The sequence below is a fragment of the Notolabrus celidotus genome, unplaced genomic scaffold, assembly GCF_009762535.1.
Source record: "Notolabrus celidotus isolate fNotCel1 unplaced genomic scaffold, fNotCel1.pri scaffold_231_arrow_ctg1, whole genome shotgun sequence".
NCBI lineage: Eukaryota > Metazoa > Chordata > Actinopteri > Labriformes > Labridae > Notolabrus > Notolabrus celidotus.
Window position 1 is genome coordinate 37,472 of NW_023260079.1, and position 18,704 is coordinate 56,175.

The 18,704-nt window shown below is 40.8% G+C and overlaps 1 protein-coding gene across 1 annotated transcript in view; it reads left to right on the forward strand.

Moving 5' to 3' along the window:
- Nucleotides 1-18,704, forward strand: part of vta1 (vesicle (multivesicular body) trafficking 1) — a 56,048-nt gene that overhangs the window by 14,768 nt on the left and 22,576 nt on the right. Inside the window, exons 3-4 of the mRNA XM_034678786.1 lie at nucleotides 1,821-2,016; nucleotides 17,302-17,553. Of these exons, the coding sequence (XP_034534677.1) occupies nucleotides 1,821-2,016; nucleotides 17,302-17,553 (448 nt within the window). The remainder of the gene's footprint in view (nucleotides 1-1,820; nucleotides 2,017-17,301; nucleotides 17,554-18,704) is intronic.

Genomic DNA, 18,704 nt, shown 5'->3' on the forward strand with positions numbered 1-18,704 from the left:
GAACGCATTTCATTGAACCGCTAGTCCTTTCTATCCACATTTAAACTATTCAAAGTAAATTCTTCACAACGTAGGATCCACTGTCCCTGTCCCTGATCCTGGCCCATTCATCAATACCCCTTCATCGTGGAGATTTCCTGTTTCTCTCTGTTTGGTCAGGAAATAGCTTCACAGTGAGTCACCTGTCTTGTGAAATGTTCTGCCGGTGACATTACAGGTCCAGCTCTTCCATGGCGTTGTGTAATATCACAGCCGTGTTGTTCCAGTGATTAGTTAGAAGTGACCTCCATTAGTCACTCCTTTTAATGCTGGGACTGGGGCTAAACAAACACGGCCTCTCCTCGTATGTCATTGTTTTCTGAGCGAGGCTGATGAAAACACGGCACTTATCTGGTCCAAGCAGGGACTTCTCCATTCAGTGTTATCAGCTCTGTGTAAACCTGCTGCCCTCCCCTCCGTCTGTCTCTTCAGCAAATTCACTCTAAAACATCCTGCTCCGATTCTCAGGAACCCATACCCCGGTTAACCCTCTGCTACCTCTACCTGCTCACCGTCCATGTCCAACCATTGACGCTCCAAATCCCACAAACTTGTTCTCCTCAGACTCTTTCCAAACAGAGCAGGTCTAGATCGGACTCTATGTTCTATTATGAACAAAGACCAGATCAGATCCAGTCCCATCTTACAGACAGGACTCAGTCTGATCTCATCTTAATCCACCATGAGCAGAGCACTTTGCAGCATTTAGCAAGTTACAGTGGCAAGGACAAACTTCCTTTAACAGGCAGAAACGTCCAGCAGGACCAGACTCATGTTAGACACACATCTGCTGAGACCGTGTTGGAGAGAGGGATAGAGGGAGATGAAGAGAGAGAGAGAGAGAGAGAGAGAGAGATGATAGGATAGTAGTAGTTGTAGCAGCTGGAGTCTGGCACGTCCACAGCGGCAGAGATCCAGAGGAACCTACGGGACAAGGGAGCTCAGGGACTCCAGAAAGGTCTAAGAAAAGAGAGAAGAGAGGGAGACCAGAAGAAAGAAAACGAGAATGACAGAAGGAAAGGACAGGATAGGAAAAAGAGATATAAAGGATGAAGAAACATGAAAAGAATAAAGAGAGAGAGAAAGAAAGAAAGAAAGAAAGAAAGAAAGAAAGAAAGAAAGAAAGAAAGAAAGAAAGAAAGAAAGAAAGAAAGAAAGAAAGAAAGAAGGAATGAAGGGGAAAAGGAAAGAAAGAAAGAAGTATAGAAAAGAAAGAAGACATAAAGGATGAAGATATATGGAAAGAACAAGAAAGAAAGAAAGGACAGCAGGGAAGAAAGGAATGAAAGGAAAAGGAAAGAAAGAAAGAAGTATAGAAAAGAAAGGAGAAAAGAAGGAAATAAAGAAAGATAGCAAGAAAGAAAGAAAGAAAGAAAGAAAGAAAAGGAATGAAATCAAGAAGAAAGAAAGAAAGAAAGAAATAAAGAAAGAAAGAAAGAAAGAAAGAAAGAAAGGAAGAAAGGAAGAAAAGAAAGAACCAAAAAAGGAATCTACAGCAGAGATCCAGAGAAAGGTCTATGGTTAGTAACTTTAATGGGACAGGAAGAGTTAAAGTAAGAGACAGGCAAACCCAGGAGAGAGAGGATCCCAGTGTGTCAGTCTTAAGCCTATAGCAACATAACTAAGACCTGGTCCAAGCCTGATCCAGCTGGTAGATGATTCCAAAGGAGAGTGGCCTGATCACTGAAGGCTCTACCTCCCATACTACTTTTAGAGATTTTAGGTACGATGAGCAGGCCTGCATGTTGGGAGCGTAGTGTTCTAGAGGGGTAATAGGGCACTATGAGCTCTTAAAGATACGAGGGTGCCTAACCTACTTCAGCACCATCCTTTATAACTCACCAACCCTCTTTCAACTTCCACAGAATATCCAGCACAGGAAGTATGCCCGCTGGAAGGCCACCTACATCCACAACTGCCTGAAGAGCGGAGAGACGCCTCAGTCCGGGCCCATTGGCATGGAGGACGAGGAAGCAGGTGGGACACACTGATATCTCACCGGAACACACACACCTTACATAAACACACACACACATCACTGTGCACCGTGTTATGAAACCACTCTCCCTGTTCTCTTCTGAGTTTGCTCTTTAAAGAACACTGAGGTTAACTTCCTGTTCTGGAATGGTTTGGTCTTTGGTCTTTGGTTTTTGGCCTTGTCGAGGTGTGTGTTGGAGTGTGTGAATGAAGCTGGGGTCAGTATTGTGTTCCTTATCAAGTCTGAGACTATTACAGGAAATTCTTGAGGAGTGATGAAGATTAGTCATGTAATGTGGTCTCTTGTGGGAACTCAGTTTACGTTTGTGTGAATGAAAATGAAATTTTTAGAGTCTGTGTGAAAATATTGTTCAGTGTTCCTTCAATCTGAACACACTGACTGTATTTTAAGAAAGTAACACACACAAATAACAAATCAATAAATGAATCAGCTTACAGTTTGCAGCATTATGAATATTTAAAGAATCCCAGTAAATGAACAACACAACTTATTTCAACTTTAAATCCAATTACAGAAGGTGACAGGCCGAAGTGTTCAGGGACAAAAAAGGAAAATGGTTTTGTTTATTCGTATTAAGTTTTATTTATCTTTGGTTCTGGTTGTTGGTGTTGTTGCTCCTGAATTATTATGGTAATTGATTTGGTTATTTAGGTTCTGGTTGTTAGTTTTGCTTTTTGTATTTTATGGAGTGTGTTTGTATTTTGTTTCTTTTTGTTGAGTTGTTGGATATGTTGTTTGTTTTGGTTATTGTTGTTAGTTTTATTGTTTGTATCTGGCTGAGTTGTTGGTTTTGTTGTTTGTTTTGGTTATGGTTGTTGTCTTTGTTGTTTGTTTATATTTGTATGTGTCTGTGATTTGGATATACTCTGGTACTTGGTCTCTTCTGGTCCTCCGTATCAGGCCCACAGTACATGAGTCCAGTATGTGCCTCTGTGTTTAGTCTGCTCTTTCCCACCGTGTGTGTTGAAGTGTGAGATTGTGCTGATATTTGTTTTATCATTCTCCGCTCTCCTCATATCCGGCGTGAATCGAGTCAGTCTGTGACCTTTCTCACATTGAAAAGCTCGGGCCCCTGTTGTTAGACTTCCACCATAAAACCTAACCTTTAGGAGAAAGAAAGCCCCGGAAAACACCTCAAGATCCTGAACAGATTGACCCAATGAACAACAAAATGGCTGTTACAGCCTTTAAAGTTCAGGGCGGTCTGAGAAAACAAGCGGTGAGAAGAAGCGGGTCAGGGGTCTGACCTTTTCAGAGGCTGAGGCTGATTCTTCCTTTAGGTCGATGCTCTTAATGACGCTTCCTGCCGTCAGAGATGTTATTGTTTGACTCAGAGCTCACAGCGTTTGTTGTAATTTATCAGGATGAGATTCACTGAAACAAACAACACCGTCTCTTATCCTTCTGTAATCTATGATTACACACACTGGTAAATACACGGACACCCTGCAGACAGCTTTTAACAATTCATGCAAATTATTCTCCCATCCTCTCTCATTGGGGATTGATGGAACACCACTGTTTGTTTCCTCCCATTGTTTCTATGGATTTTTTTTTTAGCTTCCATATTAGACTCAAAGTTAGTGTTCTTCATATTTTAAGAGGTGGAATCAGTTAATTATCAAAGTATTATAATACTAGTAATAACTTTATTTATATAGCACCTTTAAAAACAAATTAAAGCAGTGAAGTGGTTTGACAATAGACCAATAAATAACTGTTTAAGAGGTTTTTCAGGGAAAATTACATAAAAAAGAATAAATAAATAAAAATAAAAATAAATGAATAAAACAAATAAATACAAAAAAGATAATTAGAAAAAAAAATTAAAAATAAATAAATACAAATGGATAAATAAAATAAATACATTTATATAAATAAATAAATAAATAAATAAATAAATAAATAAATAAATACAAATAGATAAATGTAAATAAATACATTTAAATACATAAATAAAAATGGATAAATATCTAAATTGTATTCTAGCTTCATTTATCTATTTTTATTTTTACTTATGTTATTTTATTTTATTTTATTTTACTTATTGAAACTTCTTCTTGATTGTACTTATGTCTGGGTTGCTGTAACAACTGAATTGATCAATAAAGTAATATCTTATTTTAAATACATAAAAAATAAAAAATGAAATACATAAAAAATAAATAAATAAATGAATGAATAAATAAATAAAAATAAATAAATAAATAAAACTAAATGAATAAAACAAATAAATACAAAAAAAGATAATTAGAAAAAAAATATAAAAAAAAAAAAAATACAAATGGATAAATAAAAATAAATACATTAAAATAAATAAATAAATACAAATAGATGAATGTAAATAAATACATTTAAATACATAAATAAAAATGATTAAATATCTAAATTGTATTCTAGCTTTATTTATCTATTTTATTTTTACTTATGTTATGTTATTTTATTTTATTTTACTTATTGAAACTTCTTCTTGATTGTACTTATGTCTGGGTTGCTGTAACAACTGAATTGATCAATAAAGTAATATCTTATCTTAAATACATAAAAAATAAAAAATAAATAAAAAAATACATAAAAAATAAATAAATAAATAAATGAATAAATAAATAAAAATAAATAAATAAATAAAACTAAATGAATAAAACAAATAAATACAAAAAAGATAATTAGAAAAAAAATATTAAAAATAAAGAAATACAGATGGATAAATAAAAATAAATACATTTAAATACATAAATAAAAATTGATAAATATCTAAATTGTATTCTAGCTTTATTTATCTATTTTTATTTTTACTTATGTTATTTTATTTTATTTTACTTATTGAAACTTCTTCTAGATTGTACTTATGTCTGGGTTGCTGTAACAACTGAATTGATCAATAAAGTAATATCTTATCTTAAATACATAAAAAATAAAAAATAAAATACATAAAAATATATAAAAAATAAATAGAAATAGATAAGTAAATAAAAGCTTTTAAAGGACAATAAAATATGTTTTCGGAATGAGAGGACGACAAAATTAGAAAAAGTGAAAAGGATAAATTAGGAACATTAAAATAGTAAATAAAAAAAATAAAGATAAATAAAAAAAATAAATAATCAATTAAAATTTAAAACAATTAATTAGTTGGATAAAAGCTAAAAAAAAAAAAGAAGTAAAAGCGGTGAGAAGGATGAAGTCACATAAAAGCAAGTCTGTAAAAATGTGTTTTAAGAAGAGATTTCAAAAGATGTCACTGACTCTGCTGGGCGGTTAATTGTCTTGCGATGACTTATCTGCTGATTGTCGAAGCTCTCAAGAGAACCAGACAAGTTTTAACCTTCAAAGAACTAAACTGGAGCGTCAGAACGCCATGACTCTGACGGACAGCAAACTTCATCTAATGTTACACTCCATTTAGCAAACTGTGCGATTTTCAAGATAATTCCTCGACTCCAACCACAAGGTCGATTTACACAGCGTCACCCGGGACTCTGCAGCATCTGGACTCGTTTTTAGATTTCACTTTGAGGGCTTAGATTGCGTCAGGTTCCCTTCAGCCGGACCGAGCTGAAACGCATGTTGACACGAACTCCTCCGGGCTTACAGACGTTCCTCTTCTCCGCGGAGGAAACTCCTAAGCGTGCTCTTCATGTCGGTGATGAATCCTTCGTTCAAATAAAGACCATCTGCTCAAACACGCCCCGCTTACACCTCGTACATGTGTGTGTGTTTGACCCCAACATCACCTGCTGGCCGGTGACATCACTTCAGGGAACCCACAGCTGCACATGTACAGTAAACACACACACACACTAACAGCATGCATGTGTGGACAGCTTCTCTTTCTTTTATTCCTGTCTTCTCTTCGTACGTCTCTCAAACACACTCACACCCTCAGATCGTGTGTGTGTTAGTGATGACATCATGATAGCTTATTCCCACTGATGGATAACATCGCCAGCACTCAGCTGATATCATCCACCCAGCGCGCGAGTGCGTGTGTGTGTGTGGTGTTGCTTTTTTCTGCTTCAGGATCGTGTTTCAGAGTCAGAGCCCTCGTGTGTTTGTGTCTCTGTCACAGATGTGTGTGTTTCTGTGTGTTACGGTGACACTCGTCCCTCTATGACATAATCATCTAAGAATGGGTGTCGTAAATCCTGTAGAAACAAAATGATTAGGCTCAGTTGGGATCACATTTCTGGTTTTATCCCAGCTGTGAGTACTGGTTCAGCCGAGGGATTTGGATTTGGATTTTAATGAGCCGGTAAAGATGACCGCTATTAACCTGCTCCTGATGGGCCAAACAGATAAGATTACCAAGGTTAAGAGAGGCCAACGGCTAAATTCCACCGGATCTGTGCTCAGTCCGTCTCCGATCCGTCACAGCACTGGATCTGATAGGTTAACTTCCACTGGATCTGCTCTGTTGCGTTCCGGCCAAGCGGCAACCGCCAGCCACAAGAATTGAAGCCAATGTGGAAGTTTTAAAAACATGAACATGAACATATTCAACTTGAACATACCGAACAATAGGTTGACCTCATTCTCGACCGCGTGAGTCCGGACGTGGCCCCTTGAGCCTGGATGAGAAGGCTTTGAATTTGGAGGGGAAAAACGCTTTTCCTCCAGGGGTCATGGTGGAGGTATTTTACCCGCTCTCTGTGCCTCATTTTCAGCCGCATGAGTCCGGACGTGGTCCCTGGAGCCTGGATGAGAAGACTTTGAATTTGGAAAGGAAAAACGCTTTTCCTCCAGGGGTCATGGTGGAGGTATTTTACCCGCTCTCGGTGCCTCATTTTCAGCCGCATGAGTCCGGACGTGGTCCCTGGAGCCTGGATGAGAAGACTTTGAATTTGGAAAGGAAAAACACTTTTCCTACAGGGGTCATGGTGGAGGTATTTTACCCACTCTCTGTGCCTCATTTTCAGCCGCATGAGTCCGGACGTGGTCCCTGGAGCCTGGAGGAAAAGCGCCTTTCCTCCGGGGGTCATAACGGAGGTATTTTACCCGCTCTCTGTGCCTCATTTTCAGCCGCATGAGTCCAGACGTGACCCCTCAGCCTGGATGAAAAACTTTGAATTTGGAAAGGAAAAACGCTTTTCCTCCAGGGGTCATCGCGGAGGTATTTTACCCGCTCTCCGTGCCTCATTTTCAGCCGCATGAGTCCGGACGTGGTCCCTGGAGCCTGGAGGAAAATAGCCTTTCCTCCGAGGGTCATAATGGAGGTACTTTACCCGCTCTCTGTCCCTCATTTTCGGCCGCGTGAGTCCAGACCTGGCCCCTGGAGCCTGGATGAGAAGACTTTGAATTTGGAGGGGAAAAACGCCTTTCCTCCGGCGGTCATCACGAAGGTATTTTACCCGCTCTCTGTGCCTCATCTTCAGCCGCATGAGTCTGGATGTGGTCCCTGGAGCCTGGAGGAAAAACGCCTTTCCTCCGGGGGTCATAACAGAGGTATTTTACCTGCTCTCTGTCCCTCATTTTTCGGCCGCGTGAGTCCAGACCTGGCCCCTTGAGCCTGGATGAAAAACTTTGAATTTGGAGGGGAAAAACGCTTTTCCTCCGAGGGTCATCGCAGAGGTATTTTACCCGCTCTCCGTGCCTCATTTCCGGCCGCGTGAGTCCGGACGTGCCCTGGAGCCTGGAGGAAAAACGCCTTTCCTCCGGGGGTCATCACGGAGGTATTTTACCCACTCTCGGTGCCTCATTTTCGGCCGCATGAGTCCAGACGTGGCCCCTGGAGCCTGGTGGAAAAACACTTTTCCTCTCTATGTTTCCGCATGGTTTAAGGAGTTCTGCGTCGCAGAGTGTGTGACGTAATGCAACGTGACGTGACGTTGTGATGGGAAATGAATCGTTATATTTGAGGTGTACAATTCCAATGGAATTGATCAATTTGAACCGATTCTAAGTTGGATCCGCTTTTAGATTCCCACCCCTAGTCACGGGTACTACGTCCATTATTTATGCAGTCTGTGGTAATAATAGTTCCACATTTACCTATTGTGTGAAAAGTGTAGGCTTGTTGATAACTCAATGGGAGCACCTACTATTCATGAATAAAAATAGAACATCTCTTCTATTGGTAGATAAATATTGGGACTGTTACGCATCATGCAACCTTGGTTCAGCCACTCGAGAGCCAGAGGTTTAACACTAAGGAGGCTGAGCTCTAACCTGGCAGCTGCTTAAATTCTTAAATGCACATGCTGGCATCAATTTCTGAAGAGAGGCATTATGAAACTAAAAAAAATGGCAGTCATCATTATGGAAATGCTGACTCACTAAACTATTTTGTTGCCTGTGGAGGTGGAGCTGGGGTCATAGCCCAGCCACCTGTCAGTCAAATAAGCCACACCCCAAAAAAAATCAAGTGAAAATGTGAACAACGTACGTCACATGGGCAGAGATGTTTGGCAGTGTAACTCAGGAGCGTGGGCTTAACCATTAGGATTATAAACAGGAAACACTAGGTACATGCATCATGAAGCTGTCGGTGCATTTTTGTCAAACATGTTGGGAAAATCTGAGAAATTTGAGTCTTGGTTTTTGAAATGAGTTTGAACTTCAACACGAGGTCGAAAAGTCCATTCTCAGATAAGTGGGTCAGGCCTCTCTGGTTTTTCTTGTTTCCAACGTGTCGCAGGACTCTTGCGATGTCGAGCTCTCCACAGGTGAGAAGTCCATCTGTCCTTTAATTTAGCCTCACTGTTGAACTGGACCGTCCCCTGTTAGGAGATAACAGCAGACACTCCAACCCTGCAGTGATCTGAACCAGTTTAAGAGGGTTAATTAACCTCTGGAGAGCACACACACTGACACACACACACACTCTTATAGCAGTGGTACTTACAGAAAGAGCATTGTCTCTCAGCAGCTGTAGTCTGACTTTCCATTGGCTGGGGAGAGGGGGGGGGGGACGTGTTAAGCAAGAGGAAAGGAATGGAGGGAGGGGAGGGAGGGAGGGATGGAAAGTGGAGGTTTTAGGGGCAGAGAGAGAGAGAAAAAACTTCCCATGCTGACATGTAAAAATATCAAGAATGTGTTCTGTGACCCGGTTCTTGGAGGAAAAACTTGCACGAAGGGTTAAGAAATCCCAGCGCTAACGAGAGACGGTCGATAACACAGGAACAGAAAGTCTAATAACGAATGTGTAAATGTGCAAGAACGAGGAGCTACAGGAGACCTGAGATGCTCATGAGTGACATAATAATCCCAACATGGCTTTTTTTAGCCTCCTCTAACACCTCTTTAACTTCAGGTAAACAAGCCTCCGACGGGTCAAACCTTTGAGTCATAACTTTCCATGAGCGCATTCAAACTCTTTCAGCTGAATCCTTTTCTTCATGTTTGAAGAAGTTGTTGCTCTTACTTTATCCTCCAACCCCACCAAAGAGCTTAGAGACACAGATGTTTAACTCTAAACGGCTTCATCTGTGTTTATACTGGTTTTAATAAGCTGGCCTGTTTGTTTGAGAGAGCGGGTACTCTAAGCTTCTAGTATAAACCTTGTTGGAGGAGAAACTCTGAAGGAATCTTCACTAAAACACCCGGTAACACCGATAAATGAGCAAGCAGCGTCTAAGCCCCTCTGGACGTCCTGTGTGGGCCATTAAGAGGCTCAAGATCAATCTTTCAATCAATCTTTATTTATCTAGCACCAAATCACAACAAACGTTCTCCTCAGACTCTTTCAAAAACAGAGCAGGTCTAGACCGTACTCTATGTTCTATTATTAACAAAGACCCAACATCAAGACCGGATCAGATCCAGTCCCATCTTACAGACCGGACTCAGTCTGATCTCATCTTAATCCACCATGAGCAGAGCACTTTGCAGCATTTAGCAAGTTACAGTGGCAAGGACAAACTTCCTTTAACAGGCAGAAACCTCCAGCAGGACCAGACTCATGTTAGACACACATCTGCTGAGACCGTGTTGGAGAGAGGGATAGAGGGAGATGAAGAGAGAGAGAGATGATAGTGGGGAGACGGATAGTAGTAGTTGTAGCAGCTGGAGTCTGGCACGTCCACAGCAGCAGAGATCCAGAGGAACCTACGAGACAAGGGAGCTCAGGGACTCCAGAAAGGTCTATGGTTAGTAACTTTAATGGGACAGGAAGAGTTAAAGTGAGAGACAGGCAGAGAGAGGAGAGAGAGGGAAAGACAGGATCCCAGTGTGTCAGTCTAAGCCTATAGCAGCATAACTAAGACCTGGTCCAAGCCTGATCCAGCTCTAACTATAAGCTTTATCAAAAAGGAAAGTTTGAAGCCTACTCTTAAAAATAGAGAGGGTGTCTGCCTCCCGGACCCTGACTCGACCTCCCATACTACTTTTAGAGCCACCAACCACTTACCTGGGCTGAATCTCTGGTTATATCCGGACATAATGCTCTAAAGCTCTACTACCTGGATGTAAACAAGCACAGATGACAAATGTCGTCTTGTAGCATGGCGTGGTTTGTCAGTATGTTGACCTCTCCGTGTTTGAGAGAGGGATAGAGGGAGATGAAGAGAGAAAGAGAGATGATAGTGGGGAGACGGATAGTAGTAGTTGTAGCAGCCGGAGTCTGGCACGTCCACAGCAGCAGGATGCCTACGGCAGCTCAGAGGAACCTACGAGACAAGGGAGCTCAGGGACTCCAGGAAGGTCTATGGTTAGTAACTTTAATGGGACAGGGAGAGTTAAAGTAAGAGACAAGCAGAGAGAGGAGAGAGAGGATTCCAGGGTGTCAGTCTAAGCCTCTAGCAGCATAACTAAGACCTGGTCCAAGCCTGATCCAGCTCTAACTATAAGCTTCATCAAAAAGGAAAGTTTGAAGCCTACTTTTAAAAATAGAGAGGGTGTCTGCCTCCCGGACCCTGACTCAACCTCCCATACTACTTTTAGAGCCACCAACCACTTACCTGGGCTGAATGTCTGGTTATATCCGACCATATTGCTCTAAAGCTCTACTACCTGGATGTAAACAAGCACAGATGACCGATGTCGTCTTGTACCATGGCGTGGTTTGTCAGTATGTTGACCTCTCCGAGTTGGAGAGAGGGATAGAGGGAGATGAAGAGAGAAGGAGATGATAGTGGGGAGACAGATAGTAGTAGCTGTAGCAGCTGGAGTCTGGCTGGTCCACTACAGGAGGCCATCCAGAGGAACCTACGAGACAAGGGAGCTCAGGGACTCCAGAAAGGTCTATGGTTAGTAACTTTAATGGGACATTTGTCTAATCTAGCATTTGGCCTTCTGGCTCAGTTACAAAACAACCATTTTTATCCTCCATGGTGATCTTTGAGGCTTTCAGGTGGATGACGGTTTTGGGAATGGGCACACTCTCTTGTCAGCGTCTTGGAAACGTCCACTTTGAGGGCCACAGTTATATTCTCTCTCACTGTCAGCATTTTCAAGACTCTCCATCTTCCAACACTCTTTTACTTTGTACTTTAGCTCAGTGACAGCTGTTTAACATCTCTGCTACATTCATTTTCAGTGTCTTCAAATCAGCATCATAGCTCCGCCTACTTTTGGGACTCTGTTCTAGACGATCACTGTGTCGCTCCATTTTTTAATCCCCCAGTTGCTGCGGTTGTGAGTGACATTCGTGGTGCCATCCACTGTTGTGGACAAACATTAGCATTCAAAAGTCCGGACCCAAAATTTGGCACAATCCCACTTATTCAGACGTATTTCTTGGGAGGTCCTTTTTGTAGGTCGATACGGTAAATGCGACCAAGTCAAGTGATGTCATCGGATGATTTTGGAGACCTCAAAATGAACTCTACTATTTCTATATAACTACCAACATGAAGTCATCCTCCCTTTTGTGCTAGAATTCCATAGATCTTACATCATGGAGGTCCCTGTCACTCCTTCTGGGTTCACGGTCAGCAAGTGACTCCCACAGAAACATGAACTTGGAGTAAAACTTTTCGAGTATTAAAAGCTGAGCACATCAGAATGCCCTTTTCACATTTGAGCTGAAGATGCCGTGTAGGTTTGAAGACGGAAACGTCACAGGTTGGCCGTCATGATGCAGGACCACGACAGCTCAGGTCAGCCACGGTGGAAATGTGCTCAACAACAAGAGTTTAACCAGAGCCATGGAAAAGTGACCGGAACGCCCCGTTACACTGGGATGTTTTCCAGCTGAGAGAAAACTTAAGGAGCAGCTGGATGTCTCCTGACAGACACAGACTGTCTGACTGACTGAAAGCAGAACTGTGCAGGACTCAGAAGTCATTGTCAAAAGTGCCCTTTGGCAGGACACTCACACTAATCGTCCCAGTGGAGCAACAGCAGAGTACTGTGAATCATCGTCCCTGCTGCTGAATACAAGGATGTCTTCTTCACTGTGACAGGAAATAGAGTTTAAAGTCCTTACTGCCCAAAGGGTCTGCTTAACTTTAATATATAACTGACACTTTGGGTGTAGAGCCAACCAAAGAGGACTTTCAGAGTCAAATAAAACCTTAAGATGATATAATTTATAGGTGAACAGTGTGCCAACCAGAATATATAACTTATCAAACAGCAGATTTATAAATGCTGGTTATCCCAGTCATTGGAGTCTTTGAGCGCCTACTTTACCTGTACACTGTGAATGAACAAAGTCTAACAGGAAAGGGATAAATATGGTCAAGAGACAACTTATGCAACATTTTAAGACCAATCAAATTTTGATTTCTTTATCTTGTGTTGTTGCACTGTCCTAATGCGAGCACATGCAGTGTTGCAAGGACATAAACGCACACACACATCCATAGGAATCATCTCTGTTAACCAGCTGCTTTGCATCTTGTAAGGCTGTTTAACCCCTCAGGACTCTGCAGAAAGAAACATCATAGTTTGATCATCTTTGCAACATAACTTAACAGTTTTCAAACGTCATAAACCAGAAGAATTTGTGGAAGTATACAAATATTCACTACTTAATAACATTTAGGAAGCACTATGCACTTAGCTAGACTGTTCTCCACTGTTGTCCCCAGTGGCAGATCATGTCTTCCAGCTACAGTTGACTCACACTGTCCTGCTCTACTCTGGGAGTCTGTGTTCAGGTCTTGAGTGACCCAGCACTTGGTACTTTGGTCCTTATTGTGGTGATGTTAATTGTTGATGATGATAATGGAAGGTCTTAAATTGTTTGGTTGCTTCATTGTAGATGTTCCTTATTTACTTTGTGCATTGTCTTTACACTGCTTGGCAGTACCTGCACCCAAACTGACTTGAAGCACTTTGTTGCTCTTGCTGATCTTGTTTCCTCTGGTCTAGATCTTTGCTTGTGTTGTTCTTGTTCTCGTATGTACGTCGCTTTGGATAAAAGCGTCTGCTAAATGACATTGTAACATTGTAACATTTGCTCACTGCCTGTAATTACAACTATTTACACCATGTGTAACTTTTGTTCATAACTTAGAAATTGTATTCTGATTTTTTATTTTTTTTTATTAAAGCTGCTGTGAGGAACTTTTGTTTTGTATCAGTTCTGGCGCCCCCTTGTGGACAAAGTGATACCTCTTATCTCTTGTCCTTTATATGCATAAGTAGTGTTTACAACAAAAACCTCATCCTGTTGATTTTTAACAGTCAACTTTATCAGGCAATGTGATTATTTTCCATGAAAATAGTCGGATAAAATCTGTTTCTGAAGCGAGATGTCCATCATCTGGTCTGAAACCTACCCCCTCAGGGCGGTTTCAGGCATTAAAATTGACAACAGAGAAGGTGCCAGTGTTGCTGCTGATGGTCTTGTTTGCTATTGAAGGTCATAAAGAGGCATCAGTATCATTTTCAGTCTGTTTCTCAGCCAGTTCAAAACTCCTCACAGGGCCTTTAAATGTGTATTCTGATTTTTTTATCTATTTGAATTCTTATTTTTACTCAGTAAAATCTTTATTCTTGTTTTTCATTTATTTATTTCTATTATTAATTTTAATTCCTTGACATTTTTTTTTCTTAATTTTTATTTATCTATTTTTATTTTTACTTCATTTAAATTTCTACTCCTATTTTTTATTTATTTATTCTTATTTTTATTTTTACTTTATTTAAATGCACTCTCTATTTGTGCTCCATTATTCTTGTGCTACTCTACAATGTCTGTGTTGCACCAACAACCAAATTTCCCCCCGGGGATCAATTAAGTATTATCTTATATTATCTTATTTAAGCATATTCAAAAAATTTGATTTGTGTTTTCATCAGATTTTGCTAAAAACAACTCAACAAAATGACCCCTCCAAAATTAAAAAAAATCCTAAATGTATAAACTTCACCAAATTTTGCCACTTAAACATCAGCCCTCAAAGGAACACATTAACATCATCAGCATACAACTATATACATAATGTTTTTTGCATATATGTAAGGAGGTGATGCACAATTCATCTAATTGCAGTTGCAATCAGGAAGTGAGAATGTGCAATTATATAACAATGCTAAAGGCTGCGATTTGCTAATTAAATAAATGTGACAGGTGTCAGTCCTTCCTGCTCTGGAAGTGTGTCCAATACCTGAGATGTGCCACTGCCTTTGCAACGTGGAAGAATGCCTCTTGTTCCCTTGGTTTTACATCGCATACATTGAGTGCTTTATCTTTATGCTAGACATTGAAAGCACCATGACAAAGGGTGAAACCACACCAGAAGAGGGCATTTAAAGAATATCAAAACAAGCTAATAAAAAGTCAAAATAATGCAACTCAGGAAAGGCAGGTCGTTTTTTATCAGGGTTACTTTTACAAGAATGGACTGTAATCTTAATCAAGTCCAAACCCCCTCTAAAGAAATATTTTCAGGCTGTTTTAATACAGTTCAATCTCACATGAAAATTTAAGCTAATGACATTTATTTCAAATTGTGTCATCAGTCATTTCATCCTTATGTTTCAACTTGAATCACTGCCCACAGTCCAGCTTTCTAAAGTGCTCCTAATGTGTCTCTAATACGGTGGTCCTGGTTTGAAGCCCAGACCTGAGTCCAGAGAAATGAATGTAAATGTTCTCTTTACTCCCGCTGGACAAACAGATTTCAACAGTTTAATGAAAGACACAATATTCCAGCGAGTGTTAGTGAGGTGTCAGATCTCTTCCTGTGTGTGATGCAGTAATGACAGAGGGGTGAGTCGAACACGGTGTTGAATGCAGTGTGTGTCTGCAGATCCAGACTAACAGCTCTAATGTGTCCTGAAACTCTCTGGCTGTGAAGACCTGTTTTCTTTATGTGAGGTGTGGTCGCCAAGAGAGGAGGAGGTTTCAGAACGAGGCTCATGTTCAGAGAAGGAAAACACAGCAGAGCCTTTCTTTCTTTCTTTCTTTCTTTCTTTCTTTCTTTCTGTCTTTCTTTCTCTCTTTCTTTCTTTCTTTCTTTCTCTCTTTCTGTCTGTCTGTCTTTCTTTCTTTCTTTCTTTCTTTCTGTCTGTCTGTCTGTCTGTCTGTCTTTCTTTCTTTCTTTCTTTCTTTCTTTCTTTCTTTCTTTCTTTTCTTTCTTTCTTTCTTTTCTCCTTTCTTTTTCTTTCTGTCTGTCTGTCTTTCTTCTTTGCTTTCTTTCTTTCTTTCTGTCTGTCTGTCTGTCTGTCTGTCTTTCTTTCTTTCTTTCTTTTCTTTCTTTCTTTCTTTCTTTCTTTATTCCTCTCTTTCTTTCTTTCTTTCTTTCTTTATTCCTCTCTTTCTTTCTCTCTTTCTTTCCTTTCTTTCATTCTTTCTTTCTTCCTTTATTTCTTCGCTCTTCCTTCCTTCGTTCTTTCTTCGTTCCTTCCTTCTTTCTTTCTTTCTTTCTTTCTTTCTTTCTTTCTTTCTTTCTTTCTGTCTGTCTTTCTTTCTTTCTTTCTTTCTTTATTCCTCTCTTTCTTTCTTTCTTTCTCTCTTTCTTTCTTTCTGTCTCTCTGTCTTTCTTTCTTTCATTCTTTCTTTCTTCCTTTATTTCTTCGCTCTTCCTTCCTTCTTTCTTTCTTCGTTCCTTCCTTCGTTCTTTCTTCGTTCCTTCCTTCCTTCGTCCCTTCCTTCTTTCTTTCTTTCTTTCTTCCGTCCTTCCTTTTCCTTCATTCGTTCTTTCTTCCTTCCTTCCTTCCTTCCATTTCGTTTGTTCGTTCTTCCTTTCTTCCTTCCTTCCTTCCTTCCTTCCTTCCTTCCTTCCTTCCTTCCTTCCTTCCTTCCTTTTCCTTCATTCGTTCTTTCTTCCTTCCTTCCATTTCGTTTGTTCGTTCTTCCTTCCTTCCTTCCTTCCTTCCTTTTCCTTCATTCGTTCTTTCCTTCTTTCTTTCCTTCCTTCGTTCTTCCTTCCTTCCGTCCTTTGTTTTTGTTCTTTCTTCCTTCCTTCCTTTTTTCCTTCTTTCTTTCCTTTGTTCTTTCTTCCTTCCATCCTTCATTTGTTTGTCGTTCGTTCTTCCTTCCTTCCTTCCTTTCTTCCTTCCTTCCTTCGTTCTTTCTTTCTCTCCATAAACAGATATCTGCATGAAGAGCAGCTAACAATCTGTTCTAGTTCAAACATTTACACTGAGACACAAACCTGCTTGATGCTGTGTCACTAAAGACAATCAGCGTTTAGATTTCCTGACTTCCCTGAACGCAGCATCAGAAATGATGGATCCCACCTCCATTCAACAAACAAACATTGTAGACGTAATTTTCTTCTCCTCTTGAGGACAGACCTGACAAAGCTTGATTTTTCTGCATCATGATGTTATTTCAGCAAACTTAAGACCCGTTAATTACAAGATCATCACGAGAACATCAGTTTCTGTAATTAAGTATGAAGTTTATTCAGTAAAATTTTTAAATACTAATAATAATAATAATTCAGTCATGAGTGAAAACTCTGATCCAGTCATCAGTCCTGCTCCCCTCAGTGAAAACACTCCACACTCAGTTTTTCATCCAAACCTATTTCTGATTGAATATGTGAGTGTGATTCATTCCACTCCTGACCTCACAGTTTAATCTCAATCTCATGAATTCTAATCGGTCCACCTTAACTCATTTTGGGTCTCCCGTCACTTGATGTGCTTTGTGATAAAAGTCCACTGAGGTTAACGGGTCTGAGCTCCCTCTTTCACTTCCAATGTGACTGTGAGGAAGCTCAGTTTCATTTCCACAGATTAATATCTCATTTATTTTAAAGCCCTGACATCCCCTGTGTTTGGAGTTCAGATGAATCGATCAGGAAGAAGCGATGGATGAGTAACTGTGGGCTTATCTGAGATGTGATTGAACTGACTGTACTCTAATGATCCAGGAGGTTGTGTTTACTTTCAGCCATAAAGATTTCGTCTTATCTCTCCCACAGATGGGTACGGAGCTGAAGGCTTCTCAGCTCAGGGTTTCTCCCACGGTGGCTCCTTCAGAGGAGGACCTCCTTCAGACACCTACGAGAGCATAGACCAAAATCTGGGTCCGGGTTCTTCCCCAGGGATCGGCTTCACTCCGGGTCCAGGATCAGGAGCAGCTGGGCCCCCCAACACCAACTTCAACAACATCCACATCCCTCCAGGAGCCCACGCACCGGCCAACACTCCAGCTGAGCTGCCTCCACCCACAGGTGAGAAACACTGGTGTTCTGTTTGTGACGAGGGGATGCTCTTTAGTTCTGACATACCACAACCAATCAGTGAACCAATCAATGATAAATACTTGATTCTGATTGGTCAAAACCCTGGAGCATTGGTGAGACTCTCAACAGCTAAGTAAGTGTTACCAGAGACGACCTGATCACACCCGTCAAATCAAATCAATCAGCAGAAAGGAGTCTGTCACATTTCTGACGTCATGATGTGCCGTGTTGGTTCTCAAGTTCCACCGGCTCCAAACCAGCGTGAGCACCAGCCCGGAAATACAACCCGGTTCAAGTTGGTCGAAATCGGTCAATCAATCAACCAACCAACCAACCAACCAACCAACCAACCAATCAATCAATTAATCAATCAATCAGACTTTATTTGTAAAGCGCTTTTTTTTTACTGGTGCTGCGGTTATTTTCTGCACCAGTTCAAAATGCCAACAGGAAGTGGTGATGTTTGGACTTTACACGGGACCCATTCAACCGTCCATTGGAGTCAGGATTCCAATTTGCATAACCACCTGCTCGCTGTACATTATCCCTTAAATTGCGACACTTACACCTTCATTATAATAGTGTTTAAGAAGGGGCGCTGGTGGCCTAGTGGTCTAAGCGCCCCACATACAGAGGCTACAGTCCTCGTCGCAGGGGTCGCCGGTTCGATTCCCGGCCGGTCGACCATTTCCTGCATGTCTACCCCCACTCTCTACTCCCCACATTTCCTGTCTCTCTTCAGCTGTCCAATGAAATAAAGGCAAAAAGGGCAAAAATATAACTTAAAAAAAAATCTAGTGTCTCAGCAGAGGAATAAAAAATCCCAGAATAAGATTTGGTAAAGTGATTGGGGTGACATCATCACAGTAACTGACACTGATTGGTCGACCCCTGGAGCTCCTCTTCTTCAAATGAAACCTGCTCAGAGAGGACTCAAACTTCAAACTCTGCCTCTTTGAATCTCCCTCCGTACAAAGTTTCAAGTCCATCTGTGATTCACTCCCTGACTCTATCTGAGACTCTCTGGAAATCCGGGTGTGTCTGTGTTAAACCATTAGAAACAACACAGAGATAATAAATAATGATGCTCTGCGTTTCCAGCTCCTCATTGTTCTCTGCTTATTAAACCGTCTGAGCTG